At 64.1% G+C, this 17,461-nt stretch overlaps 2 protein-coding genes across 2 annotated transcripts; one reads left to right on the top strand and one right to left on the bottom strand.

The window, feature by feature from the left end:
* Positions 1-2,381: 2,381 nt before the first annotated feature.
* On the bottom strand, positions 2,382-6,103 carry SGCA (sarcoglycan alpha). The gene is made up of 10 exons (XM_065749943.1): positions 6,055-6,103; positions 5,518-5,673; positions 4,641-4,786; positions 4,449-4,521; positions 4,162-4,360; positions 3,915-4,077; positions 3,513-3,718; positions 3,323-3,349; positions 2,691-2,888; positions 2,382-2,433 (listed from the first exon to the last, which is right to left on the bottom strand). The coding sequence occupies exons 1-10, from the start codon at positions 6,092-6,094 to the stop codon at positions 2,430-2,432; spliced, it is 1,212 nt and encodes a 403-aa protein (XP_065606015.1). The 5' UTR covers positions 6,095-6,103; the 3' UTR covers positions 2,382-2,429.
* A 1,882-nt stretch (positions 6,104-7,985) lies between these two features.
* On the top strand, positions 7,986-16,215 carry PPP1R9B (protein phosphatase 1 regulatory subunit 9B). The gene is made up of 10 exons (XM_065749967.1): positions 7,986-9,551; positions 11,747-11,879; positions 11,999-12,119; positions 12,253-12,357; positions 12,648-12,783; positions 12,924-13,076; positions 13,166-13,219; positions 13,550-13,779; positions 14,635-14,731; positions 15,761-16,215. The coding sequence occupies exons 1-10, from the start codon at positions 8,262-8,264 to the stop codon at positions 15,812-15,814; spliced, it is 2,373 nt and encodes a 790-aa protein (XP_065606039.1). The 5' UTR covers positions 7,986-8,261; the 3' UTR covers positions 15,815-16,215.
* Positions 16,216-17,461: the final 1,246 nt, after the last annotated feature.

Below are 17,461 nucleotides of genomic sequence, written 5' to 3'. Positions count from 1 at the left end.
TTTTTCTTCTTTTTTTTCCCTATCTTTTTAATTTTTTTTTTTTTTCAGGTTCGTGGTGGGGTTGTATATTTTTTTTTCCCCCTTTTTTTCAGCCGTGCCGGGACTTTCCTGCCAGGTTCAGAGCAAAGGTGCTATGTTTTCTCCCGTTTTTTATTATTATTAAGTTTTTCTATTTTTTTCTCATTTTTCCCCCCCTCATCCCATGTCCCCCCCCTCCCCCACTCCTGTCCTCCATGTTCTCTCTCTTTTCTGTTGGTCCCATCTCAGTGGCTCCGTGCTGGGACCTGTGGTGCTATAGACACAGCGCTGCGACCGCACGCGTCCTGCGCTGAATTTTGACTTTCTGTTATCATTCTTCTTCTTCTTAATTATTATTATTATTATTATTATTCTCAATTCACCTCTTTCACGGACCGAGTCCACTCACGAATCTCCTAAAGGTGCTATTTCACCCCGTGCCCCCAGCACATCCCCGGAGCAAATAAATGCTGGGTCAAACCTAGCGGCTTCGGAAGGGGAAGGAGAGCGAAGCATGGGCGTTGAGCCCCCGCGCTCAGCAGGTGCCTCATTTCTGCCCACATCTCCCAGCAGCTTCTCCACCCATCCACCCACCCACCCTCCCATCCATCTGCTTAACCTTCCATCCACCTAACTGCCCACTCACCCACTCACCCACTCACCCAACCACCCACTCACCCACCCAACCATCCATCCACCCACCCAACCATCACTCAACTACTCAACGACCCAACCATCCGCTCAACGACCCAACCATCCGCTCAACGACCCAACTAACTACACTCAAGACCCAACCACCCACCCTATCACCCACCCAACCCCTCATTAACCCCCCCCCTCCCTCCAGCCCACGCTGTCCTCCCCGAGCCCACCCCCGCTCCGTCCCGCGCCTCCCAGCTCATCTCTGCGCATCCGTACCTAAACTTTTTTGGGATATATATATATATATATATATTATTTTTTTGGTCTGTGTATGAGAAAGGATTGGAGATGATGTCTTTTTTCCTTCTTTTTTTTTTTTTTTTCTATTTTTTTTTTTTCTTATAAATAATTTCTGTCGACTGCTGAAATAAAGCATGTGAAATGATCCGACCCACCTGCTGCCGCCTGCGCCCTCGTCTCTTCCCGCGTTGCCAGGGAATGGGGGTCAGGGATGGGGTTGGGGGCACCGCAGCCCCTGCGTGTCCTCCCTGCTCTCCTTCTGCCACGCTACTGTGCTCCGTGCTGCCCACCCCCCCTCCTCCCCCCACTCTTCCTCCTCCCCCTTGGTCAGCCCATAGGTGGGGAGAGAGGGGACAGGGAGCCACCCCCAGAGAGTGGGGGGAGTGGGATGGGGCTGGGAGGCCAAGGAGGGGGGGGGGGAAGGATGGGGAGGGGGCAATGAGGGGGAGAATAGGGGGCTGTTGGCACAAGGTGGGGGTGCACATAGCTGGGGGAGCCCCCCCTTACATACACACACACACACACACACGTCGGGGGGGGTTCAGTGAGCTGGAGGGGGCACAGACGTTGGGTGAGGGGGGGGACAAGAAGAGGGATGGAAACGGGGGGGGGTGTGTGGGGAGTTTGCACCCACTTGTGCAAAAACCGTGCCACGGGGGGTGAGTGTGCCACGGCACGACACAGCACAAACGTTCGCACGCACAGAGCGAGGGGCAGCAAAGGGGTGCCCCCCCTTCCCCCCCCCCCTCCCCCACAAGTTGGGGGTACGCTCGGGTGTGGAACGGTGGCACGCAGCTCAGCACGGACACCTTCACGCTGCGCGGGGCTGAAAGGGCCCTTTCTCCTCTCCGTCCTGTCCCATCAATGCCTCCCCTTGTTCCCCCCGAACACGCCCCCGTGTTTTCCTAACCCCCCCCCCCCCCCCGGCTGCACTGAAAGAGGCCCTTTCTTCGGGGCTGGGGGCTGCGGTGTCCCCCCCGGGGGGGCTGGGGGGGATGCACAGGAGAGCGTGGAGCAGGAGCGAGCAGAAGGAGCTGCCCAGGACTGCAGGTGAGAGCTGGGGGTGTCGGGGCGCACCCAGCTTTGGGGACACCCCCCCGCCCCCAAAATATGCTTTCTGGGTGCTCCCGCCCCCCCCCGTTCAGATCTTTTGGGCTCACTGCAAAAAGAAACGGGGAGAGGAGATGGAGGTGGGGGTAAAGGAGTGAGGAGGGGGGTAAGGGGTTGCGGGGTGACCGCGGTGTATAGGGCTGCACCCCCAAAGCCGCTGCGGTGCGGCCAGGTTGGGCTGTTGGTGCCGGGAAATAAAGCTGAGGAACCACATCTCGTTGCAAACAGACAAATTTTATCAGCAAAATACTGCCCCCAACAGCCCCCCCCCCCCCCCCCCCCCCCCGACTGCTTGCAGAAGGGAGCTCGGAGCAAACTCATCCTGGGGGGGGGACACACACACACAGCCACACAGCCCGTTACCTGGAAATGGGGAGAAAAAGGTCATTCCTCTAAAAAAACCCCAACAATAAAAAGAGAGGGGCTTCCCCTATGGCTATGGAAGGGTTTTAACCCCCCCACAACGAGCTGGGGGGGGGTGGACTCGGGTGGGTGCGAGCTGCGTTTGCCCCATCAGCACAGCTGGGTGCTGGCTATCCCAAAGAACCCCCAAAATCACTGTGATATCCCCAAATTGTCCCCTCCCCCCCCACCCCCACGTCACCCCCACTCCAGCTCACCGCTGCTGTGGGATCAGGGGGTCCCGCGCCCCGTCGGGGGGCCCCCCCATGGGGTGGGTGATGGGGTTGGTGCGCTGCCCCGTGCGCACGTTGAACATGGGCAGCGTGGAGAGCGGGCGGGGGACGTCGCGGCTGCGGGCCATGCTCCTCAGCTCCGCCGTGTCACCGTGGATGCTGGAGTGGTGAACCAGCTGGATGCTGCCGAGGGAGGGGGGGTTGGGGGGAAGGGGGGGGGGGGGGAAAGAAGGGGGTGTCCTGGGGGTGTTTCTCGCCAGAAAGACCCCCGCGTGATGGTGAAGATGTCAAAGGGCTGCTGCGCTCCGAGCCCTGTCTGCTGGGGGGTTATGGGGGTTGGGGAGTAGGGACACTTTGGGGTGGGGGCACCTCGCCGTCATCCTCTTCCCCCACTCCCCCCCCCGCCTCCCCCAGCCCCATTTTCCTCATTCTGCCCCACCCTGGAGGGTCCTTAGGGTCCCCTCTGACCAACACCACTCTGTGGATCTGAATCCGTGATGCATTGGTTCTGTCGCTCTGTGGTTCTGGTTCCAGTCCCACTGCCCTCCCCTGGGCCCAGCCCACTCCCCAGCCCCCCTCTTCCCCCTCTCCCCCCCCATCTCACCCCAGGGACTTACTCAGATGTCTCCAAGTCCCTCTTTGCCCTATGGAACGGATCCAAGATGGGGGGCAAAGAAACAACCAACAAAGCAGGCGATGAGAAGCACTCACCCACACTCTGTCCCCACGGAAGAGGGGCACCCCACGCCCCACCCAGGGGGGGGTCTGGGACGTGACCCCCCCCCCTCCTCCCGGTGCCTGACTCACACTCCCTCCCGGCGGCAGCACATGAGGTGACCCAGCACCACGCAGAGCACCGCGGCCACGGCCAACGGCACCAACAGCGTCACCAGGAAAGAGGGCAGCAGGTCCTGGGGGGGGGACTCGGTGGGGGGCTGGAAATCCCCGCTCCCCTCCAGCACCCCGGGACCCCACACCGGTCCTGGGGCCGTGGGGGTGGGCAGCACCCTCAGCTGGAAAGGAGATCATCGAATCACGAAATCACTCGGGTTGGAAAAGACCTTAAAAACTCATCGAGTCCAACTGCGACCCAACCACTCCACCCCAATAATAACCACCCTCCGCTGACCCTGAAATGGGGGTCAACACGGGGGCATCGCCGAGGGGGGGCAGTGGGGAGGGATTGGGGGGGGGGGGGTTGGCTCTCACCAGGGTGAGGTTGCACCAACGGATGACGAATTGTGGGGTGAAGGTGTCGTAGCACGAGGCGAGGGGCTGCTGGCCCAGGCGGCAGCGGAAGCGGCTCTGCTCGGAGCTGGCGTCCAGCAGGCACGGCGAGAAGGCGGCGTGCGAGCCCACCGACACGTACACCCTGCGGCACCGACACCCCCACACCGCCCCTAAATCCTCCGGATGGGATTCCCCCCTCCCCCCCCATCCCGTACCGACCCCGTACCCCTCCTTGCGCCCCTCGATGGGCAGCGGGACGCGGCCCCCCCGGTGCAGAGCGGAGGTGATGTTGATGATGCGGAGCTCGTCGTGCTCCCAGATGTCGGACAGCGCCTGCACAAACTGCTCCCGCGCGGCCGCCGGCAGCAGCTCCTCCACGTCGCGGTTCCCCACCAGGAACTCAGCCTGGTACGGAGGATCCCCCTCTGCGGGATGCGGGGAACCCGTGGGGGACGCTGCGTGACCGCGTGGGGCTCAGGGACAGAGCCATTGCGGGGGAGGGGTGGTCCTCACCTGGGGAGGGGGTGATGGAGATGATGAGGCGCTGTGATGCTGTCTCGTAGGTGAGACGGTTGGATGCCAGCACCTGCACGGGGGGGGCGGGGGGTGGGGGGGCAGCCCCAGGAGGTTGGTGACACAGCCCCGTGCCAAGGGCTTGCACAGAGGTCACACCAGGGCTGCTCGGGGCCGTGCCCTGGCACTCACCTCGATGACGTGTGTCCCCAGCTCCGCGGCGGTGGCACTGCCGTAGAGGAACGCGGAGCGGTGCGGCCCACGCTGCGCACAGCGCAGCCACCGCGGGAGGTCGGGGTGGGAACGGAGCTGGGCACGGAACGTGATGGGGACGGCTCCTGGGTGGACACGCGTGGGGACACGAGGGCGTGGGATGCGCTGACCCCGTGTGGTGTGGTGTGGTGTGTGCGGGATGGAGGGAACCGGGGGGCGGGGGGGGATGGGGGTGGGGGGGGTGGGATGGGTGGAGGGAGGGAGGGGGGGATGGATGTGTGGAGAGGTGGAGGGATGGAGGGATGAAGGGATGGAGGTATGGAGGGTTGGATGTGTGGATATGTGGATGGAGGGGTAAATAGAGGGGGGGATGGATGGATGGATGGATGGACAGATGGAGGGGTAAATGGATGGATGGTTGGTTGGATGGATGGAGGGATGGAGATATGGAGGGATGGATGTGTGGATATGTGGATGGATGGATGGATGGAGAGAGTGGGGATGGGTGGATGGAGGGGGGATGGGTGGATGGATGGATGGGTGAGTGGAGAGACACATGGACAAATGAACAGATGGATGGATGGATGGACAGATGGAGGGGTGGATGGGTAAATGGATGGATGGATGGATGGATATATGAACAAATGGATGGATGGATGGACAGATGGGTGGATGGGCAGATAGGTGGGCAGATGGATGGAGGGGAGGAAGAATGGATGTATAGCCCACCTCGGTTATGCCTGTCAGGGACAAGTGTAAGCCAGTGCTCCCCGTCATCAGTCCTGGACCCCCCCAACCCCCCCAGCCCAGTCCTGTAGGACACCCTCTGCCCCCCTCCCCTCAGCCCGGTCCTCACCATCCTCCTCCTCGCTCTCGCTGAGGAAGGCCGCCTGGAACAGCTCCCGCTCCAGTTCGTGGACAAAGATGGTTCCAGTTTCGAGGGAGATGCGGTGGTCAGGGAGGGTGGTCTGGGTGCCCCCCAGGGTGGTCCAGGTGCCCCCCAGGGCCAGGGCTGCGTTCAGGAACGGGGCTGGAGCCTCAGTGGGGGCACAGCTCCTCCCTGCCTCAGTTTCCCCATTTCCAGCACCCCCACAGTGCACACGGCCTCCCCCAGGACACGGGTCCCAGCAGTGCCAGTTATATTTAGGAGGTGTTGGGGATGGGGAGGGGGACAACAACGGGGACAGGGATGGGGACAGGGCCAGCTCCTTCCCCTCACCCCACACCCGCTGAGCAGAGAGATCCCCTCTGTCCCCCTGTCCCCAACTCCCTGCCCTGAAGAACAGTAGGTTTCACCCAGCTTTCCCACTGTTACCCCCCACCCCCGAGGGTCTCCCCGCCCCCTCCCCATAGGGGTACCCCCCAGCCGTGTCCCCACACTGGTGCCACTCGCCTGCCAGTGCCCAGAGCTGCAGCAGCGTGGCCGCCTCCATCTTCACTGGGAGCTCTGCCAGTGCCTGAGTGACAGTGACAGCAGGGTGGCCTGGAGGGGGGCCCCTCCTGGGGGGGGTCACGGGGACGGGGTGGGCCCACCTCCTGCTATCCCATCCCTGTGCCACCGCTCCTGGATGGCAGCTGGGCTGTGGGATGGGGTTGGGGGGGCCCAGAGCACCGTGGGGGTGACCATGGGGCACAACAGAGCCCAGTGGGATATAAGTGGGACACAATAGGATATAACTGAGCACCAGAGTGCAACAGGACACAGTGGGGCACAGTGGGGCACAATAGGACGCAGGGGGGGCACAGTGGGGCACAGTGCCACACAATGGGGCACTCGTAGGATATAAGCAGGCACCATGGGGCACGATGGGGCACAGTGGGTCACAACAGGGCACAGTGGGGCCCAGCAGAATGCAGTGGGGACGAAGGGCCGTGATGGGGCACAATAGGATGTGATGGGGCACGACGGGGCACCATGGGGCACGACGGGACACCGTGAGGCACAACATGTCACCTCGGGGCATGGGGACACTTGGGGACAGCACGGCACCGCGGCCAGAAGTGGTGCAGTGCACATACGTGTGCACAGGGGTGGGGAGGGGGGGACGGGGAACACGCGTGTGCGCACACGTGCACGCACAGGGTGGGGAGCCAAGGTCTCCCAGCACTGAGTGGGACTGGAGGGCGAGGGGGGGGGGGGGGATGTTGTAGGGCTGGGGGGGGGGGTGAGCAGGCCCTGCAGCGGAAGGGGAAGGGGGGGTTGGGGCGGGGGGGGGCTGTCGCTCTGCGCCGCGTCACGCCGCGTCACGCACAAAGGGCCGGCGCTGCGTCGGGCGCTGCGGACGCTGCAGGGTCCTGCTGCCCGCGACTGCACCCGCGTGGGGGGCCCGTGGGGATGGCAATTGGTGGTGGGGGGGGGGGGAACGGTGTCCCCGTGCTGGCCTCCAGCCTGCGTGGTGTGTGGGGGTTTTTTTTTTGGGGGGTGCTGGTCTCAGAAGTGTCCCAAAGTGGTGCTGCGCTGAATGCTCCGGTTCCCCTGAGGTGTCCCCGTGCACTGGGAGGGCTGTGGGCCCCCAGGAATACCCCCCCCCCCCCAGATATTCCCCCACCTGACCCACTGGTCGAGGTGTGAGTGGGTGGGTAATGCCCTGGGGAGATGGGTTGGGTTTATGGGGGGAGAAAATAAATGGGGACCCTATGGTGGAGTGCTGGGGTCATGGGGACTAAAGGGGGGACAAACCTGGGGGGGCACACAGGGGTGGGAGCAGGGGGTTGCGGGGACAGCCAGCAGGGGCACAGGGATGGGGGGGGGACAACTGGGTGTGTGAAACTGGGGGGACAGGGAGAAAAGAGTGGGGGATGTGGGGATAACAGTGAGAGGATATGGGATGGGGCATAGGGGTGCAAAACTGGAGGGATGAGTGGAGTGTGTGTGGGGGGGGAAGGACGTGGGGACAGGGGGTGCGTTTAAGAAGGTGGGGGACACCAGATCTGGGGGGACTCAGGGTCCATCCTGGGGGCTGCGGGATGCAGAGGGGCAGAAGCAGCGTGTGTGTGGGGCAGTGCTGGGAGGGAGGGGGTTCCCGGGGGCTGCTGTGGGGTCTTTGGGAGGAGGGGACAGACCCGGAGGGGGGGGGGGGGGCATGGGGACAGCGCTGGGCTGTGGGGACAATGCCCAAGCTCGGGGGGGGGGGGGGGGGAGGAACGACAATGCGGTCCCAACCATGTGGAGGGGATGGAGGGGGAGAGCGGGGTCTGTGGGGAGGGGACGGCGGTGCCACCAGCAGCTCTCGAGGGGAGGGGGGTCGTGGGGGGGACACACACAGAGCTGGGGGCATCCAGCGGTGAGGCCGAAGCGCAGCGGCGAGGAAGAGGAAGAGCAAGAGAGCGTCGCTAAGACCCAGAGGGCTCTGCGGGCAGCGGGGCGGGCGGATCGCGGGCGGCAGCGCTCCATCACCAGCGCAGAGAGAAAGGGGAAGAGGAGGAGGAGAAAGGAGGAAGGAAGGAAGGAGGGCCGGGGCGGAGGGGGGGGGCACGCTGGGCCCCCCCAGGCTGGCGATGGCCTGACCGGGTCCCCGCGGCCCCCCAGCACGGCCCCCTCCCCGTGCCCAGCGGGCGGCGGGCGATGCGGTGCGGCGGTGACGGAGGTTTCGGGGCAGGATGCTGAGGACGGAGGCAGCGAGCGGGGCGGCAGCCCCGGGGGGCAGCGGGGGGGTCCCCGGCGGCGGGGCGGGCAGCGGGGGGTTGAGGAGCGCGTCCCCGCACCGCAACGCTTACGAGGCCACCATCCAGGCCCTGAAACCCACAAAGGATGCCGAGGGCGAGGACGGCAAGAAAGCCCGCAGCAAGAAGTATGGCTCCAACGTCCATCGCATCAAGAACATGTTCCTGCAGATGGGGACGGCTCCGGGCCCCGAGGGCTCCTGCGACTTGGCCAAGGGCAAGGAGAAGCCCGTCCGCCTCTCCCTGCCCCGCGCCGGCAGCCTGAGCGATAGCATGGAGCAGGGCAGCCCCCTGAAGCTGGGCACCAGCGTGTCCGAGCGGGTGAGCCGCTTCGACTCCAAGCCCGACAAACCCTTCTCCAAGCTGCAGGAGACGCGCAAGATCTTCGAGCGGAGCCCCCAGGAGAAGGAGACCACCACCAAGCTGCTGCTGCGCAAGGAGCGCGCCGGCTTCCAGGACCGCAAGCTGGACGTGGTGGTGAAGTTCAACGGCAGCACCGAGTCCTTGGATAAGCTGGACACCGAGGCCGTGTCGCCCACCGTCAGCCAGCTGAGCGCCGTGTTCGAGAAGGCCGACCTGCGGAACAACCTGCACAAGGCGCCGGGGCGCGCGGGGCCGCTCAACTCCAAGCTGGTGAGCAAGAGGTCCCGCGTCTTCCTGCAGGGAGGAGAGGGTGGCAAAGCCGAGGGCGGCGTGGAAGGCAGCGCTGCGCCCGCCCGGCCGCGTCCTGCGGAGGAGGAGAAGGTGATGGGCAAAGCCCCGAGGTCGGCGGAGAAGGATGGGAGCGTCGCGCGGGTGCAGGAGGTGTGCAAGATCAAACCGGTGGAGGTGGAGGAGAGCGGAGAGTCGGAGGTGGAAGGGGAGGTCAAGGAGCCCACGCCTGCACCGGAGGTGGCCAAAGGGGACGAGGGGATGGTGGTCCCCGAACCGTGCCTGGATGGGGGAGAGGAACCCCCCGACGCCAAGGAGGGCAGCAAGGGTGAGCGGGTGGAGGAAGGCGAGCTGTATGATGAGTCCAAGAAGGAGGACTTCTCCGAGGCGGACCTGGTGGACATAAGTGCCTACAGTGGGCTCGGGGAGGACTCGGGGGGCAGTGGGCTGGATGAGGATGAGGAGGCGGATGGGCTCTACGAGCCCGAATCCGGCTGCATGGAGATCCCGGGGCTGTCCGAGGAAGAGGAGCCCGTCCCCAACCGCAAGATCCAGTTCAGCACGGCGCCCATCCAGGTGAGCCCAGCCGTGGGGTCCCCAAAGAAGGGAGGAGAAGAGGGGAGTTTTGGGGGTCCTCATCCATCCGGCAGTGAGATTGGAGGCCGTGGAAGTGGGCAACCTCCTTCCCCATTGGCCATGGCCAAGCTTGGGCCACCTCCATGCAGTGCTGGTGGCCCGGTGTGGAGGAGGGCAGAGGGTCTTCAGGGTGCCCCTGTACCCCAACATGAGCCCCTGGGATCAGCCGCCAGCTGGGAGCAGTGCTGCTGGGGACACTTGGCCACGTGGGGAGGGGAAAGGGATGCAGCGTGGGGTGGAGACCTCGGCCGTGAGATGTTGTGTTGGTGGCACGTGGACGGGGTGAGGCCAGGACCTGATGGCACACACTGCCACACCACGCGGAGCGGGCCTGGGCTCACCGTGCATTTTGGGAGAGGGTGGCCAAAATATTCAGCTGGGCCCCAGCTCCTGCCAGGTGCCACCGGGCCAGCCCTGGTCCCCACGTCCCATCAGTGCTGGGACCCCTTCCAGAGCTGGGACCCCCGCAGGGAAGGATGGTGCCCACCTCCCCCCCCCGGGCTCAGCACAGGGCTGTTTCAGGAAGTGGAGGAAAGGGAAGTGCCTCATGGGCGGGTGGGTGCCAGCGGTGACATCTGCTCATCCCCCCCCCACCCCTCATCCCCACATGGGGACAGCTCCGGGATTTGGGGTCCCCACATCACCCCCACCCGGTGCCAGCGTTGCCAGCGGAGGGCGACGAGGCCGTGCCGTTATTTCAGAGCTTTCTCTCGTGCTCGTATCCCCCCGGCTGGAGGAACAGAAATTGCTTTGTGCCTCGCTGGGTTATTTTTAGAGGCACGGCCTATATTCTGGCTCTGAGTCAGCGGCGGGTGGGTGGCCCCACCTGGGATGGGACATGGGCACCGTGGTGGCACCGCGTGGGGATGGGGTCCCACGGTGGCCGTGCACCGCTGGGTGTGCACCGGAGGGTTTTGCACCACGGGGATCGGCCGTCCCGGCCCCGAGAAGGAATCGCTGCTGTGGACGTGCAGATGCGCTTTGAGGGGTGCCTCTGGTGTTTGTCCCCTGCCCTGTCCCTCCGTGGGGTGCTGCGGGGCCTTTCCCAACGCCTGTCAGCATCCCTAGTCCTGAATCGGCCCAGAGTGTGGGCACCTGGGGACACCCCCAGCACCAGAACCCTCAGGGTGCACCCTGTGCTCGGGGATGGGGGTCCCTGCGGCTAGCCCCCTCCCTTGGCACATTTGCTGCCTCCTTCTGTGTCTCCTCTGGGAATTGCTCCAGGTCCCCTGCACGTCTCCAGCACCCCAAGGACCTGGGGACAGCGCTCAGGTGCACAGTGGGACAAGCCTGGATCCCCCCTGGGGTCCCTGTGCAGATGTGGGGCAGGTGCCCGTCTTGTCCCCGGCGGTGCCACCCGGGAGGGTCCCGCCTGTCTCGGTGTCACCAGGCTTTGTGCGATGGCCCTTGACACTCATCCCTAATACCCTTTGTGCAAGGCTTTAGTGGCACGGTGTTAGCCCTAATCCACTCGCCCTGGAGCACTGTGGCCCCTCTGGGGACATCTGCCACAGCTCAGAGCCTGGGTGACCCCCCCCAGGCTGGGAGCACAGGATTGTGTGGGTGTGCCCAGCTCTCATGGGGTGCAGGGAAAGGCAGAGCTGTCCCCTCCCTGGCTCTTGAAGAGATGCAGGGCAGGGAGCTGGGGACTCCCTCACTGGGGAAGGGGGGAAGATGAGGAAGGAGCAGGGAAACAGTCACGTCTGTGCCCCCACGTTGCCTGACTTGGAACAGCCACTGCTTGAACACCCCATCCTCCTGCCATCCATCCACACATCCCTCTGCATATCCATTCATCCATCCCCATCTATGCTTGGTCCATCTGTCTGGCCAACCATCCATCCATCCATCCATCCATCCATCCATCCATCCCTCCACCAAACCATCCATCCATCCATTCGTCCCTCTCCCTCTTTCTGCTCCCATCCATCCCTCCATCCCTTCCTCCATCTATCCTTTCCTCCATCCCTCCGTCCATCCTGGGATGCAGAGCACAGACCACCCCCCTCTCCCAGCACATCCCAGACCCCCCAGCCTTCCTCATACTCCTCATCGCACGCCGTGCCGTGGGTTCCCCATCTCCTGGGCTCCACATCCCCACTCCCTGTCCCTTTCACCATCTCCCCCCACCTCAGGTCTTCAGCACTTACTCCAATGAGGACTACGACCGCCGCAATGAAGATGTTGACCCCATGGCCGCGTCAGCGGAGTATGAGCTGGAGAAAAGGGTGGAGCGGCTCGACCTCTTCCCCGTGGAGCTGGAGAAAGGTGGGTCTCACCCCGATCCCATTCCCGGGGGCTCCCTCGGCACCTTGGGGATGGCCTTGAGGTGACCCCATTGGTGTTTTGTTGCCACCCCATTGGGACACGGCTCGCTGTCCCCATAGATGCAGCGGGGTTGGGGATCAGCATCATCGGCATGGGCGCGGGGGCCGACATGGGCCTGGAGAAGCTGGGCATCTTCGTCAAGACGGTGACGGAGGGAGGGGCAGCCCACCGGGACGGCAGGTATGGGATGCCCAAACTCCACCTGGGTGCCTGCTGGTGGGCTGTGGTGGTGATGGAGGAGCTGGGCTCTGGGTGGGGTGGGGTGGGGTGGGGTGGGGGGGTGGTCGTGCTGTGATGGTCCCCTTGTCCTCAGGATCCAGGTGAACGACCTCATCGTGGAGGTGGATGGCACCAGCCTGGTGGGAGTGACGCAGAGCTTCGCTGCCTCCGTGCTCAGGAACACCAAGGGCCGTGTCCGGTAGGGCCCAGGGCTGGGGCGAGCAGCCCCCGCAGCACTCCCTGCCCCACAGCACTCCCTGCCCCACAGCACTCCCTGCCGCCTCCTGTCCCATGCCCACTCCCCCCCCAGAACAGGGTAGAGTGCCCCTCTATCTCCAACACAGTTCCCGTGATGTCCTACCACATTTGTCACGGAGTGTCCCCCACCTGAGCCCCTCCATTGCCCCCGGCTGAGCCCCCTGCACGTCCCCCACCCTCAGTTCCCTGCTGCCCACACCGTCCCCACGTGAGTGCCCGCTGTCCCTGCAGGTTCCTCATCGGGAGGGAGAAGCCAGGTGAGCAGAGCGAGGTGGCCCAGCTGATCCAGCAGACACTGGAGCAGGAGAGGTGGCAGCGGGAGATGATTGAGCAGCGCTACACGCAGTACACCGAGGATGATGAGGAGGTGAAGGCAGCACTCAGTGAGGGAGTACAGACGTGGCCCTCACTGCCTGGGCTCCCCAAACCACCGTGGGGATGCTGACTCGGTTTCCCTGCGTGGAGGGGGCGGGTGATGTGTGCCAACGTTGCTCTGTGCCTGCACAGACAGGGGAATACGCCACAGATGAGGAGGAGGAGATGAGCCCCATGTTTCCCAGTGGTGAGATGGCCATCGAGGTGTTCGAGCTGGCTGAGAACGAGGACACGCTCTCTCCAGTTGAGATGGACCCTGAGAAGCTGGTGCATAAGTTCAAGGAGGTGAGGAGGGGCCGGGGGGGCACGTGGGAGCAGAGCAGGGGAGTCCCACCACGTTGCCATGCCCTGAGGATGCCCGGCTCCTCTTGCAGCTCCAAATCAAGCACGCTGTCACCGAGGCGGAGATCCAGCAGCTGAAGAGGAAGGTGAGCAGATTCCTCCATCTCCCCACATCCTCTCCAGATCCGCACAGCTCTCTCCCATGGCCCACCAAGAGGTTTTGTGCCACACTATGCCATACTATACCTGCTCTTTGGCCAAACCATGCCATCCCATGCCATGCCATCCCATCCCATCCCATCCCATCCCATCCCATCCCATCCCATCCCATCCCATCCCATCCCATCCCATCCCATCCCATCCCAGTCTGTGCCATACCCGCTCTTGGGCCAAGTCAAGCCATCCCATGCCACACTGTTCCATCCCACGCCGTGCCATGCCATCCCGTGCTGTGCCCTGACCCTGCTGTCCCCCAGCTGCAGTGCCTCGAGCAGGAGAAGGCACGGTGGAGGGCTGAGAAGGCCCAACTGGAGCAGAGCGTGGAGGAGAACAAGGAGCGCATGGAGAAGCTGGAGGGGTACTGGATGGAGGCACAGAACCTGTGCCAGGCGGTGGATGAGCACCTCAAGGAGACCCAGGCCCAGTACCAGACCCTGGAGCGCAAGTACAGCAAGGCCAAGCGGCTCATCAAGGAGTACCAGCAAAAGTGAGGGCAGGGCCCTGGGTGCTCATCCTCCCCCTGGGCACCCATCGCCTCCCGGGTACCCCTCGTCCTGGATACGCACCATCCCTGGGGACCCACTCCCTGGGAGCAGTCCCTCTCCTGGGCACAGACCGTGCCCTTGGTGTGCACCATGTGGGGCACCGTGTCCTTGCCAGGCACACGCTGTCCTTTGCCACAATCAGGGGAGCATCAGCTCCTCCCTGGGGCACCAAAGCTGTCCTGGGCAGCCCTCGTTCCTGGGCATGGACCATCTGTTGGGCTTGGACCATCCCCTGGGCACGGACCATCCATCCCCTGTGCATGGAGCATCCCCTGGGCACTGATCTCTCTTCAGGGCACCAAACCCTTCCTGGGCATCCTTCTTTTCCTGGGCACAGAGCATCACTTGGGCATGGACCATTCATCCCCTGGGTGTGGATCATGCATCCCCTAAACATGGAGAATCCCTTGGGCATTGAGTTCTCCTCGGGGCACCAAACCCTTTCTGAGTGCCCCTTGTTCCTGAGCATGGAGCATCTTCTAGGCATGGAGCATCCCTTGGGCACAGAGCACCCACCCCCTAAGCATGGGGCATCCCCTGGGCATTGATCCCTCTTCAGGGCACCAAACCTTTCCTGGGTACCCCTTGTTCCTGGGCATGGAGCATCCCTTGGGCACCCACTCCTCTTCAGGACACCAAACCCACCCTGAGCATACCCTAGAGACAAACCCTGAGGAGAAACCACCCACGGCACCACCACCCGTGGGCACAGATTCTCCTCAACACCCCAGCATCCCCCTCCCCACCTCCCTACCCCACGGAGGGGGCACAGATACCCACACTCTGTCTCCCCACAGGGAAATCGAGTTCCTGAAGAAGGAGACGGCGCAGCGGCGGGTGCTGGAGGAGTCGGAGCTGGCACACAAGGAGGAGATGGAGAAGCTGCAGGAGAAGGTGGGCACCGGGCGCCGGGATGCGGGCTGCCCCTGAGCCCCGGGGCCCCCATGGGCACGGCCGGATCCGGCCACGGCCCCACCGCTGCCCGGTCCCGCTCCGCCGCCGCTCCCACCGATGGATCACAGGAATTCCTCTCTGCTCCGGATCCCACGTCGGGCAGCAGTGGATCTGCCCACGCCATCGGATTCTGCTCCCGTTGCCCCGGATTGAGGGGATCCGTGCGGGCGCTGCCGTGCGCCCGATCCTCCTCTCCGTGTCGGATCGTGGTGGATCTGCCCACGCGTTGGGCCGTGCCGGGTCTGACGTTCCCCTGACGGACCGAAAGAAATTGTCTTGGGCATCAGATCGTGGGCTGAGCGTGGGGGATCCCGCAGCGGGTCCTGGCAGATGCGCACGAGGCGCTGGGTCACGCCTGATCCTCGGCTGGGAGCCGGGGCCCACGCTGGTCATGCTGGATCCCACCGCGGGTCACACTGGATTCCACGCTGCCTCCACCAGATCCCCCCTCCCCACAACTCACCAGGGATCAGAGAGCTGTGCTGGGTCATAGCAGATCCCCTATGGGGTCACCACATCCCCGGGAGCCCGGAGCGCCTGGGAAGAGCTGTGGGTCGCGGTGTGGGGCCGGGGGGCACCAGGGGGACCCTCCGTGTGCCCCTCCCTTCCACAGCCACCCCCAGACAATGCAAAGCCTCTCACCCACCAGCTGGCTGCAGCCCCCTGTCCCCTCCCCCCCCTCCCCACACTGTCCCCCCAGCACCCCATCCCATTCCCCTGTCCGTGCTGTCCACCCCCCACTCGTGTCCCCATCCTTTCCCCCCCCTCCACCCCCCAGCATCTCCGTGTCACGTCCCCCACGTTCTGTCCCCCCATCCCCACATCCCCATCCCACGCCTTCAACTCACGGTGCCCCCCCTCCTCTTGTTCCCCCCCGAGCCCCACGTTTGCACCCTACGTCCCCATATCCCCTACCCGTGCCCCCCCCCCCCCCCCCCGCTGAGACCTCTCCCCTTTGCTGTTTTTCAGATCTCCGAACTGGAGGCCAAGCTGCAGACCTTGAAAAATTCCAACCCGACTTAAACCACCCTCAAACCGCAGCGATTTTGGGGGGGGCCCGGGGGGGCTCTGCCCCTCTCCCCCAAGCCCCTCTCTCCCCCCTTTTTCATCCCTTCTCCACGGGGGGGGGGGGGAGGCGAGATCCCACCATGGCCTCCTGGTGCCCCCCACCTCCCATTGGGGTACAGAGAGAAGGGGAGGGGACGCAAACAGGGTTTAATTTTGGGGGGGCGGACACCCCACATTCGTGTCTGTCCAGTGTGAGTCTCGTAATAACGTGGTGGATTGACTGGGGGAGGGGTGAAAGTGGCACGACCCCCCCCCCCAGGCCACCCCTCCTCAAACGCACCCTCCTCTCAATGTGACCTCCTCCCCCACTCCAGACATTGGTGAGGGAGGCAAACAAAAATCATCTCTCCCCCCCCCCCCCCCCCCAAAATGTGAACCATGATCGGGAGCAAAAAGGGGAGGGGAAGCTACCCCTCTTCCCCCCCCCCTCCCCCAATCCCTATCTCCTCTTTTTGGGACTCCATTGGAGCACTGTCGAGGGGGGGGCTGGTCGCCTTTGTGTGCCCCCACATGGAATCAGTGCCCACCCTTCCCCCCCCCCGCACTGCACTCAGTGCTGGGACCCCTCCATCCTTCAGTACTGGGGGGGGTTTCACTGCCCCCCCCCCGCCCCATACACACCCACTGCCACCACTGAGGTGCTGGGGGGGGGGGGGACACACACCGAGCCTTTGCCAAGCTCAGCCCTTGCCAACCCATGCAGCTGGCACGGGGGGAGAGAGGGGGGGGCACGGCCAGGGGGTGCCCCCAGCACCTCCACATCCTCCCCCATCCCAGGGCATTGCCTTTCCCTGGGTGGAGTGTGTGGGAACGGGGAACCCCCTCCAGTGGGGGGGAGCAGTGCCAGGAGGCAGTGACCCCCCCCCCCCCTTTAATTGTAAATACACCCCCAGTAAATCACAGTATTTCTCTGGGGCAACCCCCACTGGCAGCCCCCCATCTCCCCTCAGCCTGGGGCGGCGGTGGTGGTGGGGGAACCCCTTTGGTTTTCGTTTCTATTTGCCCCCTCCCCTCCCCCCCCCCCCCTCAAAGTACTGAGTCTCCGACAGTAACTGGATGTGGGGGCAACTGGGAGCCAGCGGTGGTTATACTGGGAAGGGGCGGAGGGAGGGAGAAAGGGGGAGGGGCAGCGGGGTGGCGGGGAGGGGGGGGTCCGACTGGATTGGAGCCACTTGGGGGAGGGGGGAGGGGGGGAGGGAAGTATTTAAGGGGGGGGGTCGGGGAGCGCGAGCCCCGGGGGGGTGCTGGGGTTATTTAATCTCACACGTATACCTGTGGGTGTATATACTATATATATATGTACGTATGTATGTACCGGTCCTCGTTTTGTAACGCAACGTCCTCGCATCTCCCCCCCCCCCCCCCAAATACCCTCCAACCACCCCCCCAACCTCCCCCCCTCCCCGCCGATAAACGCACCTCATTGTCCCCCCCCAGCTCCTCATTGCCCCGCCGGATGGGAAATGGGAGGGATGGGGTGGGGGGGGGGGTTACTGGGAGGACTGGGAAGGATGGAGTGTGTGTGGGGGGGGGGGGTTGTCACTGGGGGAACTGGGCAGGGTGGAGGCACTGGGAGGACTGGGGGAGGGCACTGGGAGGACC

Source organism: Cyrtonyx montezumae, unplaced genomic scaffold, assembly GCF_038088225.1.
Source record: "Cyrtonyx montezumae isolate F1298 unplaced genomic scaffold, pur_monq_1.0 scaffold_61, whole genome shotgun sequence".
NCBI lineage: Eukaryota > Metazoa > Chordata > Aves > Galliformes > Odontophoridae > Cyrtonyx > Cyrtonyx montezumae.
Note: the sequence above shows the minus strand (reverse complement) of the source record. Positions and strands in the feature narration are given on the sequence as shown.